The following is a 25,759-nucleotide window of genomic DNA, read 5'->3' on the forward strand; positions in this document are numbered from 1 at the left end:
AATCCTCACCCGAGGACATGCTTTTTTAAAATTGACTTGAGAGAGAGAGGAAGAGGGAGGGAAAAGGGGGGAGAGAGAGAGAAACATTGATATGAGATATGAGAGTGAAACATTGATCAGTTGTATCCCACATGTGCCCCAACTGGGGATCAAACCCGCAACCTGGGCACATGCCCTGACCTGGACTCAACCTTTCCGTGCATGGGATGATGCTCCAAGAGGGCTTTTCTTTGGAAAGAAGATACATTACATATCTGGATGATGAGATTTGTAGGCATGGCCCACTTATTTTTCTTTCCTTGGTTTTTTAGAGTGAAGACATAGTCCAGAGAGGGAGGTGTAAAGCTACAGGTATGGGCTAACTGCTGGATGGGTGTGCTCCGTGGGCATCTTTTTAACCTTCTTGCATGAGGCCTGTTGTGCAGATATGAAAAAATTGCCTTCAGAAAGGTGATGGCTTTTTTTCTACATTATGGGATATAATTTCCTGTTCTTAGGAAACTAGAAATATTTTCTAGCCCTTTCCCAACTCGCTCTCCTTAGGTAAAATTTTACAAGGCAGGCTTATCTCCCAATTGAACTAGTTGTTGCCTAGTTCTAATAACTTTGGGGAGAGGTGGGGAGAGGTCGGGAGGGAAGGAAGGGGGCGGGGGGAGAGAGAGAGAGTTGGTAGTAGTATTCCACTCATCACCTACCCAGCTGACTTTCTTTCCCATTATACTTCATAACTGGAAGACCCCAAATAAACTAGAACAAGGATGAGGACAGAATTTAACGGACTTTACACAGATAATGTTACCTTCCTGGAACCAGAAATTGTTCAACATACTGATTTTTTAATCATCACTGGACCTTAAATAAAAAATTACACTTAAGTTCCAGAGCTAGTTTGGTATCTGAAAATATGACCTGATTTGAAGGGTGGTCACAATTTGACAGTACACTCTAAGGGAGGTTCTGAGCAAACTTTTGCTGACAGCACTAAGTAGAGAAGAGGTCTTCTTTCTCTTGGTCCTTTGACACCGATTGGGGGAGGAGACAGTAGTGATTAAGGATGGCGGAGGCAATGGAAAACCTTTTAGATTTCAAAACGGTGGTACTTTTTCTCCCTTTCTCCATGTCCTTTCAGTACACCATATATGATACTTTTACAGGCAAACCAACTTGGATACAACAGTCACTGAACTCAGTGCTTTTTGTCTAACAGTGATTTTAGATTTGAAATGAAAAATTACTTACAATATTTTTTTTATTTGTTACTTTAAAACTCCCTTTCCCCCAAGTTCAGAAAAATTCATTGTCTATATCAGTGATGGCGAACCTTTTGAGCTCAGCGTGTCAGCATTTTGAAAAACCCTAACTTAACTCTGGTGCCGTGTCACATATAGAAATTTTTTGATATTTGCAACCATAGTAAAACAAAGACTTATATTTTTGATACTTATTTTATATATTTAAATGCCATAACAAAGAAAAATCAACCAAAAGAATGAGTTCGTGTGTCACCTCTGACACGCGTGTCATAGGTTCGCCATCACTGGTCTATATTCTTATTGGAAACTTACAAAGTTTTCTGGCTTGTTTTAAATTATACTTAACTGTCACATTTTCTGCAAAACTCCCACAAAGTGAGATGCCAACGACATTATTACCAATTTAGGTCAGTATATTTTTGCATATGCAAGATACTGGATTGGGAGCTAGATCAGGAGACCCACTGATTATAGTAGAACTACACAAGTTTTGAAGTGAAAATTTAAGTCCATAAAGGTTTTAAGCTAAATTAAGTTATTCTGGTTGATTATTTTCAAGTTGTATCAATTGCTTCTTTTCTGCATTCCTTACATCATCTAATTGCCAGAAGTTGAGGGGCGGGGAGGGAGATAAACAGTCCACTTAACTGTTTGAGGTTACGACTTCCCTAGATTTTTTTTTTAAAATATATTTTATTGATTTTTTACAGAGAGGAAGGGAGAGGGCTAGAGAGTTAGAAACATCGATGAGAGAGAAATATCGATCAGCTGCCTCCTGCACACCCCCAACTGGGGATGTGCCAGCAACCAAGGTACATGCCCTTGACCGGAATCGAACCTGGGACCTTTCAGTCCGCAGGCCAACGCTCTATCCACTGAGCCAAATCGGTTAGGGCTTCCCTAGATTTTTATACTTTTCCATATACATACACTGATGGTGATTAAAAAAAATTTTTTTTTATTGATTTCAGAGAGGAAGGGAGAGGGAGAGAGAGCTAGAAACATCAATGGTGAGAGAGAATCATTGATCGGCCGCCTCCTGCACACCCCACACCGGGGATGGAGCCCGCAACCCAGGTGTGTGCCCCAAACGGGAATCGAACTGTGACCTCCTGGTTCATAGGTCCACACTCAACCAGTGAGCCATGCCGGCTGGGCCTGATGGCGATTTTTAATGACATAGATTCTCTTTTCTGTAAGCTCATCTAACTAGACTTCACATTTTGCCCTTTAAACACATTTAGATTATCAGAGTGGAAGCATAAAATCCCTTCACCTGCTATTGAACTCCCTGGTTACAACACTATAGCCTGACATTTGCTCGTACCACCTGGGTTGGGTTTTTTTTTCTCTCGCCTATGCTTTGTTCTTTCACTCTTGACAAAAAGGCTGTGATTTCTAGCATTTCTTCTAATTCAGTTTTTAAACTGCTTATTCCACTTGTATATTTTAAATGCAGGTTGTGCTATTCTTTTGAGGATTCCCTTATCTATCCATCATTTTAGTTTAAAAAAAATGTTTTTATTGATTTTTTTTTTTAGAGAGGAACATCAGTCAGCTGCCTCCTGCACACAGACTACTGGGGATCGAGCTCTGGGTGCATGGGACAGCACTCAACCACCAGAGCCACACCGGCCAGGGCTCTACCCATCATTTTTAATGATTTGGAAACTTAATGTTATAGCAGACCGATTGCCCCTACCTTCACACATAATAAGGCTTTGAATTGTTGCCCTTAGAAAATAGAGAATATTCAAAGCAAAGAAAACTGAGACAAACAACCAAAGAAAGAAAAGGAACTCATGAATATAAATTCAAAATATATTAGCATTAGAGAGCACAGGTGGTAAAAAGGGACTGAGGGAAAGTTAAGTCCTTTTTCAGGGACCCTTGGTTATCATTCTTCCTGCCAACTCTTTTTTTTTTTTAATAAATTTCAGAGAGGAAGGGAGAGGGAGAGAGAGATAGAAACATCAATGATGAGAGAGAACCACTGATTGGCTGCCTCCTGCATGTCCCCCAGTGGGGATTGAACCTGCAACCTGGGCATGTGCCCTTGACCAGAATCAAACCTGGGACCCTTCAGTCCACAGGCTGACACTCTATCCACTGAGCCAAACTGGCTAGGGCAACTCTTTATTTCTAATACATTCTTTGTGGGAAAAGTTTGGAATGTGTTTCTGATTTAGAAATTAAAAACAACCTGGGCATATTTTTTTTGGAATAACTCTTAATTCTGCTTTTTAATTTTAACACTTGCATTTTATATTCCCATAATTGTTTTTATCATCAATTAACTTTGTAACCCTTTTCTAAAATTGAGTGATTTGTGATTAGTTTCTGTGATTCCCCACCCCAAGCATGTTGAATTTAATTATACTGAGCTAACTCTTGTGACCTGCATAAAAAGAAGCATTCTCCTTCATGTAATAACATTTCCATCTTGTATGATTTTAAAAGTGTTGCTTTATATATCGTAAAGTGGATTTTAAAACATCAAGTCAATGCTTCTCAACTTTTGGCTTGGTGAAAATTACTGTAAGGAGTGCACATCCTTTCATGCACTGAGCAGTGCCAGGCTACTCAGTGAAGTCTCCCACAGTTAAGTACTCTGTTGTTCTAGATGTGATTCTGATTGAAACAGAGATATAATTACAAGCCATGTATTTTTACTGAATAATAAAAGCATAACAGTAACCAGTGGGAGTCTTTAAAATTCGTTGATTCATTTTTAAAGGATCCTTGAACTAAAAAATCTGATTTGGTTAACTGATCTTACAAATTTACTCATTGGTCCAGATAGCTTTCTATAGGAGGAGGCATGGGATCAGCACCAGTGACACAGGAGAAACTAGGACATACCTACCGAGTAACTTAACCAGTCCCAGCTTGGGTTCCCATCCTGTGCCTGGCAGCAGGGCCTGGTGAACTGTGAATTGTGTGCCAGTCTCCTCTCACTTGTAGCTTGTTTTTGCTTCCTCCTTCAATGGAATGGAAGAGAGCTCCTGCTACTTCTGCCTCTAAATCAGTAGATCAAATGAGCCAGTGTCTCTGACAAAATAGAAAAGTAGTTAACTGCTATTATACTTGTAAGTTTTAGATGGTTATATATGGATATTGGACAGAAGGCAGTTTCTACGTTCCTCAGTCACATGCAGGATAGGTGTCAGCCATTTCTATGCAGATGAGAACAGTTAGGCCTATACTAACTTGTTCTTTTTTTTTTTTTTAAGTAACTATACACATTTAGGAGTGCATTCGTTTACCTCTTTACAGGCTGAATATAACTCCTTTTTTCAAAGTTCCCTGTGTTGTTAACTGAGCTTGAGTGAAGTGAAATCTTTGAGGTAAGGCAACCCTAATGATAAAAATGGAAAGAAGGCCTATGAAATTTGGGAACCTTCAGAGATACAGTTTTAGAGTCATCGCCTAAATATTGAAATGCCACCATTTGTTGTTTGGAGGGATGTGGAGCTAAATTGAGAACGGGAGCACCACATCTGCCTTATTGCTAAGTATATCCATCTCTACTGCTCCCCACAATAGAATTTTTATGTTGCATTCATTAATCCTGATTTAGCAGGTTTAAAGGAGGACAGAACGAAGAGGCTTAGCCTGCATTTCTCTGCCCTTCCTTACATGTTTGAGTGCTTGTGCCTAGCAGGCCCCATTTCTTTTTCATTATTAGGAAAGTCAAACAACTGAAAAGACATTATTTTCTAGTACTCTGTCAAGAGGCAGAATATTACAATTCCATTTTCATTTTTGCCTTTTAAATTTTCTGGCAAATTAAGATTCAGAGTTAGGGAAGAAGTTCTGCCTTGTGCCACTCAATGAATGTCACTGAAACAGCAATTTTTAAAGTCCCTCACTCTGATGAGGAAGCACACTTTGCTGTCAACACCATCAAGAAAGCAAGGTCCAGTGCGGGTAGTAGTATGTGAGCAGTAAGTTCCTGGTGTCCAGTTCTTCAGCCAGCTTGCTCGTGGATGCTTTTGATAGTCTGAACCAGTGGTCCTCTCTATGTGACTATTCTAAGGTTAATTTGGACCCAAGCACTTGTGCTCATTGCTGTCTTTGGCACGTGGAAACTAAGTTTTGACCAACGCTAACAACCCAGTTTCCAAAAACATTTTCAGACCATGTAAGGTGAGGTGTTTTTTTCTTCCAGGTAGTTTCAGGTTTTGGGGGTCCTCAGAAACTAATTTGCAGGGAGAGGAGTTTGGAAGATGTGAAACAAGTTTGTGTTTCTTCTGCTCTGTTAGCCACTGCTATCTTCATGGATCTGACACTCTATTTATCTGACAGTGCACTTAGTACTGCTTTGCCAGGGAAAATCACACAAAACAAGCCTGGTGCATCAGCACTTTCATTGTGTGCAGGGCTGAGCCTCCCTTCACATGGTCACATCCCCCTTTTAATCCAATGCTCCCTTTCCCTTCCCCAGTCCTGCCTGTTTCTGTGGCACTTATTGCTGGTTTCCCTGAGCTCCTGTTTCCACTTTGTGTTTTTTGTGGGGCCCAGGAAGCTAAAGCTGTGTGTATTTGTGGATCAGACAAGTGCAGCAAGTTATTATCATTGGCTTCTGAAGGGGAGAGTGAGGTGATGGCTGCGTTTAAGTTGGATTTCCTTCCAGAAATGATGGTGGATCATTGCTCTTTGAATTCCAGTCCCGTGTAAGTATTTTTGTTGTCTAATTTTTTATAAGCAGAGGAACTGGGTTGTTTTCTTTGTTATTTAATGTAACTGGTTCTTTCCCTTAAGAAGAAACATTTGGGTGAGGAAGCCAAAGTCCACGCTATTGTTATATTCTTTTTTAATATATATTTTTATTGATTTCAGAAAGGAAGGGAGAGGGAGAGACAGATAGAAACATCAATGATAAGAGAGAATCATTGATCAGCTGCCTTCTGCACACCCCCTACTGGGGACTGAGCCCACAACCTGGATATGTGCCCTTTACCGGAATCGAACCAGGGACCCTTAAGTCCGAAGGCTGATACTCTATCCACTGAGCCAAACCGGCTAGGGCTATTGTTTTTATCTATTAGAGTCTGATTCTGTCTCATTACTGCTGATTTCCTCAAAGCTATAATGAAGTTCTATACAGAAGAGGGTACATTTGGTATATGACCAGCAAGTGTGTTGGCTCCTGTCCCTCCAAGCTATAATATTTTCCCATGTGATAGGTTCTGAGGTTTGTTTGTTTTTAACTGTAGTTTTATTGCTTTAGGTTGGGTATGTAATTTCAAAGAATCTTTTGGGAAGGTATTTTTAATGATGAAATTCTTAGACTCATTACAGAGGATGTTTTTAGTAGTGTATGCAGGATGCTATATTGCCATGTAAACTGTAATTCTGGATTTTTACCCCCCCCCATCTAATTGAAAATGCAACACAATGCATGATTTGAGAGCTATCAGATGCCCCCACCCTCCCAATTAGGTAAATTTTGATTGGCAATTTGCCCAAATAAATTTTGAACATGGGAATGAGAAGCTCATTAGTTTGCAGTACTTGTTTAAATGACACTGCCATTGTACACGCTAACCTGGCCCTGAGTTGTAGCTACAGGGGATCTGAATTCTGGGCTTTGTAGGGGACACATTTATAACTCCTGATTTCAGCTACTTTAACCAGGCTTCAGAGTATTTGGGACCTCAAGTAAATGAGTCTTAAGTTATTCAAAGCCAAGAATATTAAATGGTAGGATATTTTCTAGATAATGGGATAGTTGCAAGTCTGAGTTTAGGCCTCCACATGCAAATCAGGCTACCCTGGGATTGGGTGTAACTGATGTGGATAATCGATTCAGAATAGCTCTTCATGGAAGTTTAGTGGTCCTCAAAGTTAGTTGACTTGCTTGTTTGAAATAGATCCTATGCCTTCCCTGTAGTCTCCAAAAATAATAGTTATTTAGGTCTTTTTATGAGAGTAGATAACAGGTGAAATCAGTGAATAGCATCATAATAAAGATTAACTATATAATAAAAATATTCCCATGTACCAGATATATGATTCCTAAAAATAGAACTCTGTGGCTCAAATTATCTTTCATTGTAACACTTTCTCTCTCTGCTTTGTTGCTACCTAGTATTTAACCCTTAGATACAGCATTTTTCCTCAGTCTGTTTTCTCATCTTTTAAAAGGTTGGACTGATTCAGCATCCCATGAAGGCTGGCCATGGAACATTGCATGAAAATTACCTGGAATATAAAATTGCAGATTCTTGGGCCCATGCCCAGATATTCTTATGCTGGAGTAGGGTCTAAGAATCTGTATTTTAACGATGTCCCATGTAGTTTTCATGTACACCAGAGTTTGAGAACTAATGGACTGAATGTAGGCCATTCTGAATAGAGGTAATCAGGGAGTAGACTGTTATATCATTTTTCCCCCCTAGTGCATTCACATCTGCTTTAGTCCTGTATCTTCACAAAAGCTTTTTGAGGTTAATTGGGCATAGGCTATTGCCCATATTTTACAGATGAGAAACTCCCTTGAGAGGGGGTAAAACTGGCTTGCCTGAGGAGAGTTGGTGTCAGCCTTGGCGCCTAAAATGCAATTTTAATGATACACTTCTTATTTTTACCCCTTAGACCAGCCTCAGCTGTCATTGAGCAGAGTTACACATCAGTTCTTCTCATTATTGCAAGTCCTCGGGCCTCAGTGGACACCATGTACCAAAACACACACCATAGATTTAGGAAGAAGAAAGTTCTTGAGCAAGGTGTGTGCTTGCCACCCCTTTCTTGGATTGTAAGCCCTTTACACCTGTACGACTTTAGCAGGAGGCTTGACCTCAGTGCTTTTACCTCTGAAGAGATATTGCCTGGGAATGTGATCTAGCAATGTATCTTATTTAAAAATTTCTGGGCCCTGGGGCCTGACCCCTAGTGCCTGTTCTCACGTATAACAATGTCCTTGATTCTGCTTTGACCACTCCAGCTTCCATTGGTTCCTCTTACTTTGCACGCACTCTAAGACATGGATGTTCTCCAGGGGTTGTATCTTAGGTCTTTTCTCTTAGCTCTCCCATTGCTTAAGGGAGTGCTAATGTGCTTTTCTGATTCTCAGATTTCTATATGTATTCCATAAGTGTCCCCTGAGCTCTCTGACTTAGTTTGAATATCTCCATCTGAAGGCTTCCCCACGCAAAAACAATCCCTCATATTGTCTGCACTAGAATCCAAGAGTGATTGGTAACTTCTTCCTCTTCCTCATCTCCTTGATGGAGTGATCTCCAAGTTCTAGTGGATTCTGCCCCCCAGCTTTCTCAGCTTTGCCTAGAACTGGTTCCTAATTTTAGGAGCTAGTTTTTTTCAAGAGCCTCCTGATCTCCATATTTCCTCACTTTATATCATCATCTTCTAGATCATTGCCAACTGTCTTTTAAAAGACAGATGTGATCCTTATTTAAAAATCTTGGATTAAAGTCCAGTTCTTTCAGTATAATATGGAAAGCCCCTCACTGGTCTCTCTAACCTATTTCTTTATTCTTTTTTAAAAAATATATTTTATTGAATTTTTACAGAGAGGAAGGGAAAGGGGTAGAGAGTTAGAAACATCGATGAGAGAGAAACATCAATCAGCTGCCTCCTGCACACTCCCCACTGGGGATGTGCCCACAACCAAGGTACACGCCCTTGACCGGAATCGAACCTGGGACCCTTCAGTCCGCAGGTCGCAGGTCGACACTCTACCAACTGAGCCAAACCTGTTAGGGCTATTTCTTTATTCTTACCGATTTTCATTTATACATATTTTCTTTTCCCCCCTAATATTTTAGATTATTTTCTACTCCTAACTTTCTCAAGTTCTTTTTTCTACCTTTCTAATGTTATCTCAATCTTCTCTCCTCTTCCTTCTGAAGTCCTTACCATTTCCTCATCACCTCTTAGGCTTTCATACCTCTGTGCTGTATAGCACTTTTCCCAGCTGCTTAGTCCATTCATCTTTAATTTCTGCACATACTTCCCCCTCCAAATAAAATAAAACTATTAGCCATTTTTTAAGAAAATATGTTTTTATTGATTTCAGAGAGAGGAAGGGAGATAGAAGCATCAATGATGAGAGGGAATCACAGATTGGCTGCCTCCTGCACACTCCCTACGTTCCCTACCGAGGATCGAGCCCACAGCCCAGGCATGTGCCATGACCAGGAATCAAACCATGACCTCCTGGTTTATGGGTTGCTACTCAACCACTGATCCACATTGCCCGGGCTATTAGCCACTGTTTCCCCCCACAGAACTTTTATTCATTTGCTAAAGCATTTGTTGGGTATTATAGTTGCATCCTTTCATTTGTTCAGTGCCACTGCCTCTAGGACAGAAATTGTTCCGTCCACTTTAATAGAGCCTTATAGTGTGTAGTATCTGGCACATTGTAGGAACTTGGAAAATAAGTTTGAATGAACGATAAGCCCTGTGAGTTTTTTTATAATTAGAGATGATTACAGAGATAGACACTCCAGACATTATCTCCATACCTCAGGGAAAAGGTTGAAAACCTTTACAAGCAGATCGTTAGCTGTTCTGTTGTTGAGTGATGTCTTAAAAACCTTTATTGATAGCATTTTCTAGTACCTAATACCCCAACTAACATAGGAAGAGCTCCCTTTATCCAAATGAAAATTACTTTTTTTTCCAGCAAAGACACATTCTGTCTTGTTCTCACTAAAGAACCAGCTGCTAAGTAACTTAGGCCAGTGTTTCTGGGTCCTTTTTATTACGATGTTCTTTGCCCGTTTTTTCATAGTACAGTATGTGAGCCAGAGGGACCTGGTAGAAGTGGGTGGTGGCTAGAGACTGGGATGCAACAAGTATTTACACAATGGGGGTTAACAGGTAATGAGAAAGAAGGAGAGAGCAAAAAATGAGTAATGAAAGGGTTTGGAAATGGTTTTTAAACAGATGTGAAGGTAGTATTTAAGCGTTTTCTTGTAAGGACACATGTGGGCTGGGCTATAATATAATCAGAAACTCTGCAGCTGGAAGACCTGGAAATGATCTTTTCTGCCTCATTTCTGCTCTCTAAGTGTTCTGCTCTCTGCATGTGCTGCTGCTAATACTCTTCATCTACTCTATAACTTTGGTTACAGCACGGCTTTCTTTGCCTTGCCCCTGCCCTTCCAGCCTGTCTTCTGATTCCTCACTCCTTTTCTCTGTCTCTGTATTTTACTAGTATATAATTCACATAACATAAAATTTACCCTTTTAAATCGTACAGACATTGATTTTTACGATATCCATAAAGTTGTGCAACTATCACCACTATCTAATTCCAGAACATTTTTATCACCCTAAAAAGAAACCCTGTACCCATTAGCAACCATTCCCTCCCCTCTCTCCCCCCACCCTTTACTCCCATTCGTAGGGAACCACTTGTCTACTTTCTGTCTTTATAGATTTGCCTATTCTGGATATTTCACATAAAAACAATCATACAACATGTAGCCTTTTGTGATTGTTTTCTTTCACTTAGCATGTTTTGAACTTCATCTATATTGTAGCATGACCCTGTCATTTCTAGCCACTGCCCTGTTATCTTGTCAACTTAACTCATACTATCTCTAGTTGTACCTTTCCCACTTCCGACGTCACCACTAACTGCCTGTTTTTGTTAACCAGTTCCAGGCTTTTTAGAGCAGTGCTGGGCAATAGAGCTTTCTGTGATAATAAAAATGTTCTGTATCTCTGCTGTCCTATGCAGTGTCCTCTAGTTACAAGAGGCTAGTGTGAGTGAGGAACTGGATTTTTAAAATTAAATTTAAATAGCCACATGTGGCTAGTGGCTGTTGTCTTGCTCAGTGCACTTGTAGAGGAATTCGGTTGGTCAGGCCTATCTTTCTGTTTTGAGCATAGGTCATGGTCTTAGGTTTCTGGCCAGCCAGTGGATCAGCAGGGACCTGGGGATGGGAAGGAAGTGGGACAGAACATTAGCTCTGTCCTCTGAGCTGGGTTTGGGTTGGGAAGTTTCAAGACGGGTAAAGATAGCAGAAAGAGAAAAGGGAGTTTAGAAATTTTGAATAGATACATGCTTTGAAAATAAAACTTTGTTTTCCCTTCCCTGTTTATCTTCCCTGTTTATCTACTCTGTTTTCCTATAGCATGTTTCATGAAGAATCAGGTAGACAAGGCAGCCTCTGGTCCTGATTTCTTATTCTTTTCTTTTTTTAAAAAATTTATTTCAGAGAGGAAGGGAGAGGGAGAGAGCGATAGAAACATCAAAGAGAGAGAATCATTGATCAGCTGCCTCCTGCACACCCCTTACTGGGATTGAGCCAGCAACTCAGGCATATGTCTTTGACTGGAATCAAACCCGGGACCCTTTAGTCCGCAAACTGACGCTTTGTCCACTGAACCAAATCAGCTGGGGCGACTCAGTTTCTCATTCTTTATGATTTGCTAGTTGCTGCCATTATTGCTTCTGCTGTCAGAAGCAGAACATAGAGGTGGGTTTGTGCCATGCCCCTCCCCTAAAACACTGGCTGCCTTCTTATCTCCCTTCTTTCCTCACTGCTGCAGACCCTACTTTTCCTCTCTTCCATCTTACTCCCAATTCAGTACCTCCACAGAAGATAAGAATTCTATAGACTTGCCTTTTAGAAATGACAGGTACTTCCCTGGCTGGTTTTGCTCAGTGTTTAGAGCAGAGGTCCTCAAACTTTTTAAACAGGGGGCCAGTTCACTGTCCCTCAGACATTCCACACATGTGCACTGCGGGCCCGGGACGAGTCGGCTGCTAAGCAGGACAGGCAGCGGCAGCAAAAACACCCGGCGGGCCGGATAAGTGTTTTTGGCGGGCTGCATGTGGCCCGCGGGCCGTAGTTTGAGGACGCCTGGTTTAGAGCATCGGCCTGTCCACAGAAGGGTCTCGGGTTCAATTCCTGGTCAAGGGTGCATACCTTGGTTGCAGGCTCAATCCCCAGCCCTGGTAGGGGTGAGTCAAGGAGGCCGCCAATCGATGTGTCTCTCACACGTGGATGTTTCTCTTTCTCTCTGCTCCCTCCTCCTCTATTTAAAAACAATGGGAAAATATCCTTGGGTGAGGATTAAAAAAAAAAGAAAAGAAAAGAGAGACAGATATACTATATATATACTAAATATATATATATATACTATATATATACTAAAAGAAATGACAGATATTCTATAGACACTTCTCCAGAGGGTTGCTGAATGCATTGGTCCTTGAGCAGGTGTAAAAAATCCTAAGGAGCTCTCCATCGGTGGGAGGTAAGGCATAAATATGAGAATAGATTTAGTGGTATATAAATCCCATACCTGAACGATGTGGGATCCTTGTGGGACATATCACACTGGGCATCTTGTCCCAGATGACTTTTTTAATGCACTAGTACATTTTGGTTTTTTTGTGTTGTTTTTTTTAGAGAAAGTGGAAGGGAAGCAGAGAGACAGAGAAAAACATTGATGTGAGAGAGACATATTGATTGGTTGCCTCCTGCACATGTCCCAACCAGGGCTGGGGATCAAGCCTACCAAGGTACATGCCCTGGAATGGAATTGAACCCAGGACTCTTTAGTCCACGGGCCGATGCTATCTCTATCCACTGAGCCAAACCAGTTAGGGCTGCAGTGGTTACTTTTATATGTTTTTTTAAAATATTTTTATTGATTTCAGAGAGGGAGAGGGAGAGAGAGATAGAAACATCAATGATGAGAGAGAATCATTGATCAGCTGCCTCCTGCACGCCCATAACTTGCTGTGCTCCAGAAGTGCTTCTCATAATGGTGAAGGACTGTGTCCTGTGCCTCTTCCAACTTGTAAAATACAGTAAAAACAACTGAGTAGAAAACAAAATAAGGTGTAAATTTGCATTTTGTGTGTCTTTTTATTTTATTGGATTGAACATTTACAAAATTACTTGATCCAATTGCTGTAAAAGTTTCTAAAGAGTTAAGTTTGAAGATTGTCCCTAGGGGGTCTTTAGATACTTAGAGCAGCACTACTCTTGTGGATTCTTCTAATGAATTGGTATTGTGGTGGGGATGTTAATGGAGTAGGTAGAATGAAGACATGGAGAAGGATTGGGAGAATAAAGAGAAAGGAAGATCCTTTGTCTGGAATTTTGAGTTTTCACTAAACTTTGGATAAACCACAATCCACATTTGTTGACTGTGTATATGCTTTTGCACTAAACAATGATGTAGAAAGTTTAGAAATGGCACACAAATATAGATGGAAGGGATAAGCTGAAAGCATTTTCTTATAATGTAATACAAGTTATTAAAAAACCCTGCCTCTTTTCTTTTTTTAAAAAAATATATTTTTATTGATTTCAGAGAGGAAGGGAGAGAGAGATAGAAACACCAATGATGAAAGTGAATCATTGATCGGCTGCCTTCTGCACGCCCCATACCGGGGATCGAGCCGGCAATCCCAGGCATGTGCCCTTGACTGGAATCGAACCTGAGACCCTTCAGTCCACAGGCTGATGTTCTATCCACTGAGCCAAACCAGCTAGGGCAAAACCCTGCCTCTTTTCTTAAGTAGCTGTCAGCTTCCTTATCAGAACATCCTGAGCACCATTGATTTTCTATGTTAACCCTCCCTAGAATAGAACTATGATGAAAGATTAGCAACATTTTAATAAAATATTATAATTGGTCATTAAAGTTGTTGGCAGCAGTTTATAGGGAGTGACACTCATTGTTTCACTAGTCATAATCTATTTTTTATTTTGTTTTCTATTTTTATTTTTTAAATATATTTTATTGATTTTTTTACAGAGAGGAAGGGAGAAGGATAGAGAGTTAGAAACATCGATGAGAGAGAAACATCGATCAGCTGCCTCCTGCACACCCCCTACTGGGGATGTGCCCACAACTGAGGTACATGCCCTTGACCGGAATTGAACCTGGGACCCTTCAGTCTGCAGGCCAACGCTCTATCCACTGAGCCAAACCAGCTAGGGCTTATTCTATTTTTAATTTAATTTATTGGGGTGTCACCAGTCAACAAGATTATATAGGTTTTAAGTGTAGATTTCTATGATACATGATCTGTATATTGCATTGTGTGCCCACCATCCAAAATCAAATTATCTTTCATTATCATATATTTTGCTCCCTTAACCCTCTACTACAGGTAGATTGATCCTGTGACAATCAAGTAATCATAAGAGATAATAGCTGCTCTTTAATTTGTGAGTCCTCTTTATGCACAGCATTTATTTTTATGAGGGTTAGTTGCTTAAATAGGGGAATTGTTGAGAACAAGAAATTTCTCCCATCCCACATTGAGTATGTGCTTACTTTGAACCAGGCACTATACCAAGTGTGGCTACAAGGATGAATAAGAAATAAAATTGTTTCTGCATTCAAGGAGCTCTAGACTAAGAGCTAGAGAATGGGGACCCTCTACAGACATAGACACAAGAGTTTGTTTAGCCTGGCCAGTGTGGCTCAGTGGAGGTCAGTGTTCCATTCCCAGCCAGGGCACATGCTTGGGTTGCGGGCTCATGCAGGAGGCAATCAGTGCTTCTCTCATCATTGGTGTTTCTCTTTCTCCTTCTCCCTTCCTCTTTGAAATCAATGAAAATATATGTTAATGCCAGGTTCAGTAAAGGTGATGTGAGACTAGCCCTGGTGGGTGTTCAGTTACAAGAGATTTAGGAATTAAAAGACAGTGTTTGAGCTGCTTTTATAGATTCATCATTCTCAATGATCTTCAAATACTATTCAGAAGATAGCAGTGGAATATATCCCAAGAAATCAGAAACACCAATCAGAAAGGATATATACACCCCTATGTTCATAGCAGCACAATTCACAAAGCTAAGATTTGTAAACAGCCTAAGTGCCCTTCAGCAGATGAATGGATTAAAAAACTGTAGTATTGCCCTGGCCGGTTTGGCTCAGTGGATGGAGCGTCGGCCTGCGGGCTGGAGGGTCCTGGGTTCGGTTCCGGTCAGGGGCATGTGCCTTGGTTGTGGGCGCATCCCCAGTGGGGGTGTTTAGGAGGCAGCTGATCGATGTTTCTCTCTCATCGATGTTTCTAACTCTCTATCCCTCTCCCGTCCTCTCTGTAAAAAATCAATAAAATATTTTTTAAAAAAACTGTAGTACATCTACACAATGGAATACTATGCTGCTGTAAAAAAGAAGGAACTCTTACCATTTGCAACAGCATGGATGGACCTGGAGAGCATTATGCTAAACGAAATAAGCCAGTTGGGGAAAGATAAATATCACACGATCTCTCTCATTTGTGGAATATAATGAACGATATAAACTGATGAACAAAAATAGATCCAGCCAAACCGGTTTGGCTCAATGGATAGAGCATCGGCCTGCGGACTGAAGGGTCCCAGGTTCGATTCCGGTCAAGGGCATGTACCTTGGTTGCGGGCACATCCCCAGTAGGAGGTGTGCAGGAGGCAGCTGGTCGATGTTTCTCTCTCATCGATGTTTCTAACTCTCTATCCCTCTCCCTTCCTCTCTGTAAAAAATCAATAAAATATATTTAAAAAAAATAGATCCAGAGACATAGAAGTGTTGAACAGACCATCCAACCTCAGAGGGAAGGCGAGGGGGAGGGGGAGGGTAAGAGCAACCAGAGGACTTGTATGCATGCAGATAAGCATAACCCATGGACACAGACAGTAGAGGGGCGAGGGCATGTGCTGGTAGGTGGGAAGGGCTGGGCAGAGGTCAGTGGGGGAAAAAGGAGACGTAATACTTTAAACAATAAAGAATTTTTTAAAAAGATAGTGTAAAAACATGTTTCCTTTAATGAAAACTATTATTTATTTAGGGTTAGATATTAAAACATGGCAAATTTGAATATGGTGATATGGTTTTGGATTAAACAGCCAACACTAGCATAAAAGTTCATTATGATGGCTCTTTGGAATTTAAGTTGTTACTGATGTAGATCTTAAAACAATGGTAGGGAAGGTCTTTGATTTATTTTGAATGGTAGAAATATTTGTAGTGTAAGAATCTCCTGAGGTTCTTGGCAGTTGCAGGGGTAGCAATGAAGGTATTAAAGTATGAGCATTACACGTTTGGTGAGGATTGGAGGAATTTGTTGGAATGGTTGCAGTTGGTAAGGGAACTAACTGGTAAAGTCTTGGAAAAGTAGCATTAAATTGGATAACTTAGAAACAATAAAAACCTAGAATGATGACATCATTGTTTATATTTATATAACAACTAGAAGCCGGGTGCAGGTCTGTGGTGGGGGGGCCTCAGGCGGTTGGCTGTTCAGCTCCGCCCCCTGGTCAAACTCCTGGTCGAGGGGAAATTTGCATATTAGTCTTTTATTATATACTAGAGGCCCGATGCATGAAATTTGTGCAAGAATAGGCTTTCCTTTCCCCAGCTGCCGGCACCAGCTTCCCTCTGGCACTCGGGACCCAGGCTTCCCTCACAGCCCCGGCTTCATCCGGGAGGAAGTCCGATCTAATTAGCATATTACCCCTTTTATTATTATAGATAAACACTCATTTGTTAGAGTTAAAGAGGCAAACCTTTTTTTGGGGGGGGGGGGGGGGGGGGGGCGGCTATCTCAAGAGCACCAGAATTAAGCACATGATACACATTCAAAGACCAACATTCTAGTCAGGCCGTAGCTTCGGCCTTGGAAATCAAGTGCTTCTGTTCTAATGTCTACTGAAAGAAAACTTTTAAACTATCATTGTACTATTGAGAGTCCTGAATCTTATAATTAATAGTCCTTTGTTTATTTTATGGACATTTAAAAAAAACCTTTGTTAAAATTATTAAAATTTGCTTTAGAAACTCTGCCTTTTAAGTTTTTCTGAGAATTCTCATGCTAGATAAGGAATAAGTGACACTCAATTTCTTAATTAAAACCTAGGACAGTGATGGCGAACCTATGACACGTGTGTCAGAGGTGACACGCGTGTCAGGTGACACATGAACTCATTTTTTTGGTTGATTTTTCTTTGTTAAATGGCATTTAAATATATAAAATAAATATCAAAAATATAAGTCTTTGTTTTACTATGGTTGCAGATATCAAAAAATTTCTGTATGTGACACGGCACCAGAGTTAAGTTAGGGTTTTTCAAAATGCTGACACGCCGAGCTCAAAAGGTTCGCCATCACTGCCCTAGGATGTCCTAATCGAAATGGCGGCTTTAGTTTGGGATCTAAATCTAATGGGAGGGGTGACATGGTGAGGGGGGACCTGGGAACTCTGGTAAATTGAATGGATGTCATGAAAGGAAGTAGATTCCCCCACCCCCCACTTTCCCAGGAAGTAGTTGAGGTCTTTAAAGGAAACAAAACTCCCTTTAGAGAGCAACATGAATGCATAATAGTAGTTTTATTTTATCTTATGCAGCTCAAAGAAAATGAACGGCACCCTGGACCACCCAGACCAACCGGATCTTGATGCTATCAAGATGTTTGTGGGCCAGGTTCCGAGGACCTGGTCTGAGAAGGACTTGAGGGAACTCTTTGAACAGTATGGTGCTGTCTATGAAATCAACGTTCTAAGAGATAGGAGCCAAAACCCTCCTCAGAGCAAAGGTGAAGATTTGAGTTTTATGTGCAATTTTTTGTCATGTGCTTACTGTCTCATTGTCAGAATGTTCCTATGGTCATATGGGGTGAGGGGGGGCGGGGAATATGTTCTTTTATAGTCCCTATTAGAGACCCGATGCACAAAATTTGTGCAAGAGTAGGCCTTCCCTCTGGCTGCCAGCATCGGCTTCCCTCTGGCCACCGGCAGGCACCCGGGACCTGGGCCTCCCTTGCAGCCCCAGCTTCGTCCTGCAGGACGTCCAATCTAATTAGCATATTACACTTTTATTATTATAGACTAGAGGCCCGGTGCACAAAAATTTGTGCACTCGGGGGCGGGGGTCCCTCAGCCCGGCCTGTGCCCTCTTGCAGTCTGGGACCCCTCAGGGGATGTCCACCTGCTGGCTTAGGCCCGCTCCCTGGGGGATCGGGCCTAATCTGGCAGTCAGACATCCCTCTGGCAGCCCGGAAGTCCTCGGGGGATGTCCACTTGCCAGCGGGGAGCAGGCCTAAGCTGCAGTTGGACATCCTTAGCACTTCTGAGGAGGCGGGAGAGGCTCCCACACCCACCACTGTGCTGGCAGCCGTCAGCCTGGCTAGTGACTGAGCAGAGCTCCCCCTGTGGGAGCACACTGACCACCAGGGGGCAGCTCCTGCATTGAGCGTCTGTCCCCTGGTGGTCAGTGTGTGTCATAGTGACCAGTCATTCCCAGTCGTTCTGCTGTTATGGTCAATGTGCATATTACCCTTTTATTATATAGGATATATTCCAGGCCAAAATCAATTTAATGACTTAAAAATAAAAAATTAAAGTGACTTAATGAGGTTGATTTGTAATTTGGATCTTGGGTAGTCCATTTAGTAAACCGATCACATAAGGTTTTCTTTAGTGTTTTGGCTATGGTAAGCTAATTCTAATGGGAGGGGTAGGCCATGGAAAGAAAAAGACTGTCCCTGTACCCATGGATTTCTGTTATTGTATATAAAAGCCTTGCAGGCTGACTTAGCAACTAGGAGAACCTTTTTTGTAGGTAACCTATTTGCTATAGCTTAGAAAATGAACAGGAGAAGAAAGGTTGAACTGCTTCCAGATATATCCAGCAGAGTGGAAGTTTCACAGGACTGATGGTCGATAAAGCATAACCTTTGCCACTACACACACAGACTTACTCTTATATTTCCAAGTGACCGACTCAGAATAGTTTTCTGTGAAAGCTATTCTACAGTGCAAATATCAACAAGTATGATTGTCATGTTTGAAAACCAGTTTAATAACAGGATCTAGAAGCAGAGAGGTTAATTTTTATTTTTGGCGTACTTAACCTAAAATATAAAGTATTGTAGTTTCAGCTCTGGCTGGGTAGCTCAGTTGGTTAGAGTGTCATCCCAGTATGCCAAGGTTGCAGGTTTGATCCTAGTTCTGGGCACATACAAGAATCAACCAATGAATGCATAAATAAGTGGAACAACAAATTGATATGGTCTTCTCCCCCCCACTCCCCCGCCTGCTTCCCCTCTTTCTCTAAAGTCTTGTAGTTTCAGAAAATGACTGGCAATATAATGTGCAGTAATTTAAATCTTAATTGCAGAGTGATTTTTAAAGACATCTGTATCGTGTCTCTTGGACTATGGACCCAAGATTTACAAAATACCTCCTCCCTCCTATCCCCAGCAAAGATACAAAGCACAAAATTTACAGATCTCAGTTAGCACCATGTGCTGCTAGAAACATAATTATATTTGATGAGAACTAAGAGTCCCTCAAAAAAGATACTAAGAGGTTCTTGCTTTTAAATCATTTTATAATTTAAAATGATAATTATGTTTGAGGCATATGATAGAAATTGGCTACAATGTAAGGAGTGGTTTATTCTAAAAGAGAAAGTTTTTGAAAGATGAAGAGCTTCTGATAGACGAAGAGCCACAAGTGGTTAAGGCCCCTCTTTGTCTTGTTTGTAGTTGAGTCCTCTTGCCCAGCACACTACCTGATGCTCCAAATAGGGTGGGTTGAATGGCTTGGTACTGTGACCTTTGTAAGGGAAGTCATCTTTCCCAGAGCAGTGATAGGAGCAGCTAAAGAAGAATTTTAATAGAACTAAGAGACTATAACAATAAAGAAAATGCGTAGAAAAAAATGTGGGATTTTGTTGTTTTTTTCTCTGCTAGGTTTTCTCTCTCACTAATTTTAATAAACCTTACCCTTTCTTTTTAAATTCTAATACAGGGTGGAGCACAAGTATATTTACAGTTGTTTGGGGAATAATGCAATAAATACTAGCGATGCAAGAATAAACTCTGTTTTGCATACTCACAACTGTAAACCTACTTTTGCCCCAACCCTGTATGTCCAGGGAGTATTGGGAGCTCTAGGAATTCTCTACTTTCAAAAGACTGGTTTGATTTGTGAAATGGTCTTTATTGCAGGGTGCTGTTTTGTTACGTTTTACACCCGCAAAGCTGCATTAGAAGCACAGAATGCTCTTCACAATATGAAGGTCCTCCCAGGGGTAAGAAAGCTCCTACTAAGTGGAACTGTGGTGGTTTTGACACATGGCATGTACTTATATGTATCAGATACACATTGAAAACCATTTTGGGGGAAGGGTGACTTTCACAGGAATGGATGTAAAGGGAACTTTTAAAGATGATAGGCTGAAAGTAGTTCTTTCTCAGCCAAGAGAATTTTTACTTCTTAATTCAGAGTTCTATTTATTCTGATATTTTGTGGGGCAAAGGTCATGAAGCAGATGTGAGTTCAAGAGAACTCTTACAGGCTCCAGTTTTGTTATTTCTTTAGAGTCCTCATTTATATTTCTGCTTCAGTGTGTGCAGCGATAATATTCACATGTTCTCCTTTTCAGATGCATCATCCTATACAAATGAAACCTGCCGACAGTGAGAAGAGCAATGGTAAGCAAGCACGTAGGCCCTCCCCTTATCAGGTTTTTTTCTAGTCTGCTGTTCTTATGGCATCTGCATTGCATTGTGCTCTAAGTAATTCCTTTTTGAGGTAGAAGTCACATATAGTATTATGTTAATTTCAGGTGTACAGCATAATGTTTTGATAAATATTGTGAAATGATCACCACCATAAGGCTAGTTAAAATCTGTCACCATACTTGCTTACAAAAATTTTTTCTTGTGATGAGAACTTTTAAGATCTACTCTCTTAGCAACTTTCATATATGCAGTATAGTATTATAACTGCAGTCTCCATGCAGTTACATCCTCATGACTTATTATTTTATAACTGGAAGTTTGTGCCTTTTGGGCCCCTTCACCGGCAACCATCAATCTGTTTTCTGTATGAGTTTGGGGTTTGTTTTCTTTTTTTAAGGTAGAAGAGAGGTCATACTGGTATTTGTCTTTTCCTGTTTGACTTATTTCACTTAGCATAACACCCCCAAGTTCCATCCATGTTGTCACAGATGGCAAGATGTTATTCCTTTTTATGACTGAATCATATTTCTCTCTGTGTGTGTTTGTGTGTGCATGTGCTGTGCACATCCATTTTCTTTATTCAGTTATCACTGTATACTTTGGTTATTTCCGTATCTCGGCTGTTGTAAATAGTGCTGTAATGGATATAGGTATCCATGTATTTTTTTGTTAGTGGTTTCATTTTTGTCGGATAAATACCCAGAAGTGGAATTGCTGGATCATGTGGTAGTTCTACTTTTAATTTTTTGAGGCACTGCCATACTATTTTCTATAATGGTTGCACTAATTTACATTCCCACCAACAGTGCACAAGGGTTCTTTTTTCTCTGAATTCTTGCCAACATTTGTTCCTTTCTTGGCTGTTTGTTTGTTTTTTGTTTTTGTTAATCCTCACCGCAGGATATTGATTTTTTTTTTTTTTTTTTTTTTTTTTAGAGTGCAAGGGAAGGAAGGGGGTGGGGGACATCGATGTGAGAGAGACACACATCTATTGGTTGCCTCACACACATCCCTACCAGAGCTGGGGATCAAACCTGCAATCCAGGTACATGCCCTTGAATCCGCGGCCCTCCGGTTTGCAGAACCACACTCTAACCACTTAGCCATGCCAGTCAGGACCCTTTCTTGGCTTTTTGATAATAGCCATTCTAATAGGTGTGAAGTGATACCTCACTGTGGTTTTGACTTGCATTTTCCTGATAATTAGTAATGTTGACCATCTTCTTATGTGTCTGTTGTCCATGTTGTCTTTTTTGGGAAATGTCTATTTAGATCCTCTGCCCGTTTTTTAATCAAATGTGTTTTTTTTCTCTTTTTTTGCCTTTGAGTTGTATCAGTTCTTTATATTTTTTGAATAGTAACCCCTTATCAGATATATGATTTGCAAATATTTTCTCCCATTTTATAGGTTGCTTTTTCATTTAGTTGATTTTTCTTGCTGTGCAGAAGCTTTTTAGTTTGTAGTCCCACTTTTTTATTTTGCTTTTGTTGCCCTTACTTTTGGAGTCAGATCCAAAAAAAGTCATTGCCAAAACTGATGTCGAGGAACTTACCAAGTATGGTTTTCTTCCAGGAGTTTTATGTTTTCAAGTCTTATATTCAAGTCTAATCCATTATAGTTAATTTAAAAATATATATATTTTTTTATTGATTTCAGAGAGAAAGGGAGAAGGAGAGAGAGCTAGAAACATCAGTGATGAGAGAGAATCATTGATCGGCTGCCTCCTGCATGCTCCACACTAGGGATTGAGGCTGCAACCAGGCATGTGCCCTTGACTGGAATCGAAACCGGGACCCTTCAGTCCGCAGGCCAACGCTCTATCCACTGAGCAAAATCAGCCAGGGCCATTTTAGTTAATTTTTGGTGTATTGTATAAGATAGTGGTTCATTGCTCTAATGTCATCTAAATTGTCTATTTTTTTTTCTTTAAAATAAGTATGGCAGATAACTGAGATAAATAGAGTTGATAGGGAAACATTACAAGAACTTTTTATAGTGAACTGGAATATCTTTGATCAATATAATTTCTTATGGGTAGAAGTGAAGAGGGAAAATGAACAAATTAGGAAGGAGAACTTAGTCCTCAAGAGGATAGTCAGAAAAGGAAAGTGGATGTAGTTAGACTCTCTGTAAGGTGTGTCCTGTTTTTCTTACCATATTAATTAAATGTGCAAACTCATTCTTTAGCATAGTAGTATTGCTAGTAAGAGCAAATATTACTGAGTGCTAGGCAAGAACCTAAGTACTGTGCTTTTCATACCTACAGCTACCTTTGAGGTAAACCCCATTTCCCTACCAGTCAGATGAGGAAACAGGCACAGAATGGTTAAGTAACTTTCACAAGCTCATAAAGCTATTTCTTTTCATCTAAGTGCTTTCAATGATATTTTTAAGATAACATTGTTTATAAGAGGAGGTGCTAACTTATGGGGGGGAAAGGTACATCTTATAATCTGTGAAATATGGTATAAATGCACCAGAGCCAGGTTTCAAACCCAGGTGGTCTTGACTCCAGAGTCTGTGCTCTACTATCTCTTGTAGTAATAATGTTCAAACCTTCTGTGTTTTATTCTCTTAGCAGTGGAAGACAGGAAGCTGTTTATTGGTATGATTTCCAAGAAGTGCACTGAAAATGACATCCGAGTCATGTTCTCTTCATTTGGACAGATTGAAGAATGTCGGATATTGCGGGGACCTGATGGACTGAGCCGAGGTGGGTACATTTTTTAACTTTAAAGATGCTCATCTTGTACTTGGCTGGTTTAGCTCAGTGGGTAGAAAGTTGGCCTACGGACTGGAGGGTCCCAGGTTCAATTCCAGTCAAGGGCACATGCCTGGGTTGCGGGCTTGATCCCCATTAGGGGGCGTGCAGAAGGCAGCCAATCAGTGATTCTCTGTCATCATTGATGTTTCTGTCTCTCTCTCCCTCTCTGAAATCAATAAAAATATATTTTAAAAAAAAGAGATACTTATCTTGCCCCTGGCCGGTGTAGCTCACTTGGTAAGAGTATTGTCCTGATATGTCAAGATTGCAGGTTTGATCCCCAGTTCAGGTACATACAAGAATCAGCCAATTAATGCATACATAAGTGGAACAATAAATTGATGTTTCTCTCTCTGTATATATAAAATTTTAAAAGATGCTTATTTTGAATTTGGAGTTGTTTTTTTAATCTGAGCAGTGGAAACCAGTAATCCCTAGCCAATATGGCTCTGTCATGATGGAGAAGTTGGGCTTGAAGCTGTATGTATAGGTCCTGTCACAACTCTTCCTTAATTTGATCCCTTTTGTATTCTCCCAACATCCTTAAGGAGTTTATATTCTGTTCTTCAGTGTCATGTATTAAAATTCTCTCTTTTATGCTTGGAGTGGTTCTTGATGTTAAAATGGAAACACTTTCTTCGCAGGAGGAACTTGATGCTATGAATCCTCCTTTATCTTTTAAGCACTTTGTTTCTTATTTCTGCTTCCCTGGGTTTTCCTTATAGCATTTACCACTCTGGTGTAACATAGTTCTCTCTTCATGAAACTCTGAAGGCAGGAACCATGTCTATACGTATTGCTAGCATGGTACTTGCTCATAGTTAAGTGCTCAGTTAATGTCTATAAGTAAGTAAGCGGATGAATGAATTATTGACCCTTCTTTTACCAGGTTGTGCATTTGTGACTTTTACAACAAGAGCCATGGCACAGACAGCTATCAAGGCAATGCACCAAGCACAGACCATGGAGGTAGGGAGATGAATGCAAGGGGGAATTCCTTAGCCTGAGAGTGCTAGGACTTTGGGCCTCAAAGCCCAGTATCATGTACAACATATGGTGGTTCTAAAAGTTAAGCAGGCCAAACGTCTTAAAAGTTAAAAACTGATGATTTCTTTAACAGATTGGATGTTATTAAATGAAAGTTAAAATTAATATATTGGAGCTAGTTGCCCTTTTAAATTGTCTTTTGCATGTATTAGGAAGAGAGTCATTTGGCAGCGAATGAAATTAGAATGCAGCCTGTGTGTCACTAGAAAGGAGGATTTTTCCTTTACCCAGAAGGAGGAATTTGACCCTTTGGTTTGGTGTTTTCATAGGGTTGCTCATCCCCCATGGTGGTAAAATTTGCTGATACACAGAAGGACAAAGAGCAGAAGAGAATGGCCCAGCAGCTTCAGCAGCAGATGCAGCAAATCAGCGCAGCCTCTGTGTGGGGAAACCTTGCTGGTCTCAATACTCTTGGACCCCAGTATTTAGCAGTGAGTCTTTGTGGTTTGCTTTCTGCAGACTGTGCAAGCTCCCAGCTGTTTCTTCTGCTATCCCCAGCAAACAGACACAATAGCATTCACAACTTTTAGCACATTGGAATTTTATGTAAAAATTCAGGCAATGAAGTGTTCTTTAAGTCATGTTATTTTCTCTATCTCTCTGGTCACACATCTTTGGTTATATCTTGAGGGTTTTGGTTATATGTTGAGTTGAAGTGAAACCATAATTTTCTGATAAAAAGTTTTTTAGAAACATCTTATGTCCCTGCCCCCTAGGGAATAAAATTCCTGAGGGAATCTTAATTACAAAATATCTTTTTCTATATCTCTTTCTATCGGGTGTAGAAGGCATCATTAAATACCTTGTTGATTCTCCCTGAAGAGTAGGATAAATGTTTCTTTCTGCTGATTGAGTTTGCTGTGTTGTAAATAGATTTCTTTTAATTTGATCTCTTGTTGAGTTTAAGTTATATAGTCCAAAAGAGGGGCAGGCTCCACTTTATTACTAAGATTTACTAGGTCTGCAATATTACAGGAGATTTGCACTGTTTAAACCTTTAAAGGAATGCAGATAAGACAACATAATTAAAACTGTGCCATCGGTAAATCAGAATGAAAAGGTCATCTGTAAATCTACCAATGAAGGAAAATAAATGGTGAGACCACTAGATGTATATGGATAGTCAAAAAATATACACATAAGATAATAAGTCATCCATTCCTCATCCTTTCAAAGATTATTCTCTATGGAAACAGCAAAGACAATGATTTCTGCCCCCAGTACTGAATTTTG

At 40.4% G+C, this 25,759-nt stretch overlaps 1 protein-coding gene across 11 annotated transcripts in view; it reads left to right on the forward strand.

Annotated features, from left to right (window-relative positions):
- The window catches only part of CELF1 (CUGBP Elav-like family member 1), a 78,317-nt gene that overhangs the window by 37,998 nt on the left and 14,560 nt on the right, over positions 1–25,759 (forward strand). For 5 of the 11 annotated variants that reach the window (XR_002830064.1, XM_023756604.1, XM_023756603.1 and 2 more), the window contains exons 2-9: positions 312–351; positions 5,778–5,929; positions 17,593–17,780; positions 20,199–20,281; positions 20,636–20,684; positions 23,294–23,428; positions 24,369–24,448; positions 24,796–24,957. Coding sequence is in view for 10 of the 11 variants with exons in the window: in XM_023756604.1 (XP_023612372.1) it covers positions 5,859–5,929; positions 17,593–17,780; positions 20,199–20,281; positions 20,636–20,684; positions 23,294–23,428; positions 24,369–24,448; positions 24,796–24,957 (768 nt within the window). In the remaining variant the exon portion in view is untranslated. Of the gene's footprint in view, positions 1–311; positions 352–5,777; positions 5,930–15,898; positions 15,908–17,572; positions 17,781–20,198; positions 20,282–20,635; positions 20,685–22,981; positions 23,041–23,293; positions 23,429–24,368; positions 24,449–24,795; positions 24,958–25,759 lie in introns of those variants that run through there. The other 6 variants (XM_006091947.3, XM_023756605.1, XM_023756606.1 and 3 more) reach the window with 5 other exon arrangements.

Source organism: Myotis lucifugus, unplaced genomic scaffold (assembly GCF_000147115.1).
Source record: "Myotis lucifugus unplaced genomic scaffold, Myoluc2.0 scaffold_97, whole genome shotgun sequence".
NCBI lineage: Eukaryota > Metazoa > Chordata > Mammalia > Chiroptera > Vespertilionidae > Myotis > Myotis lucifugus.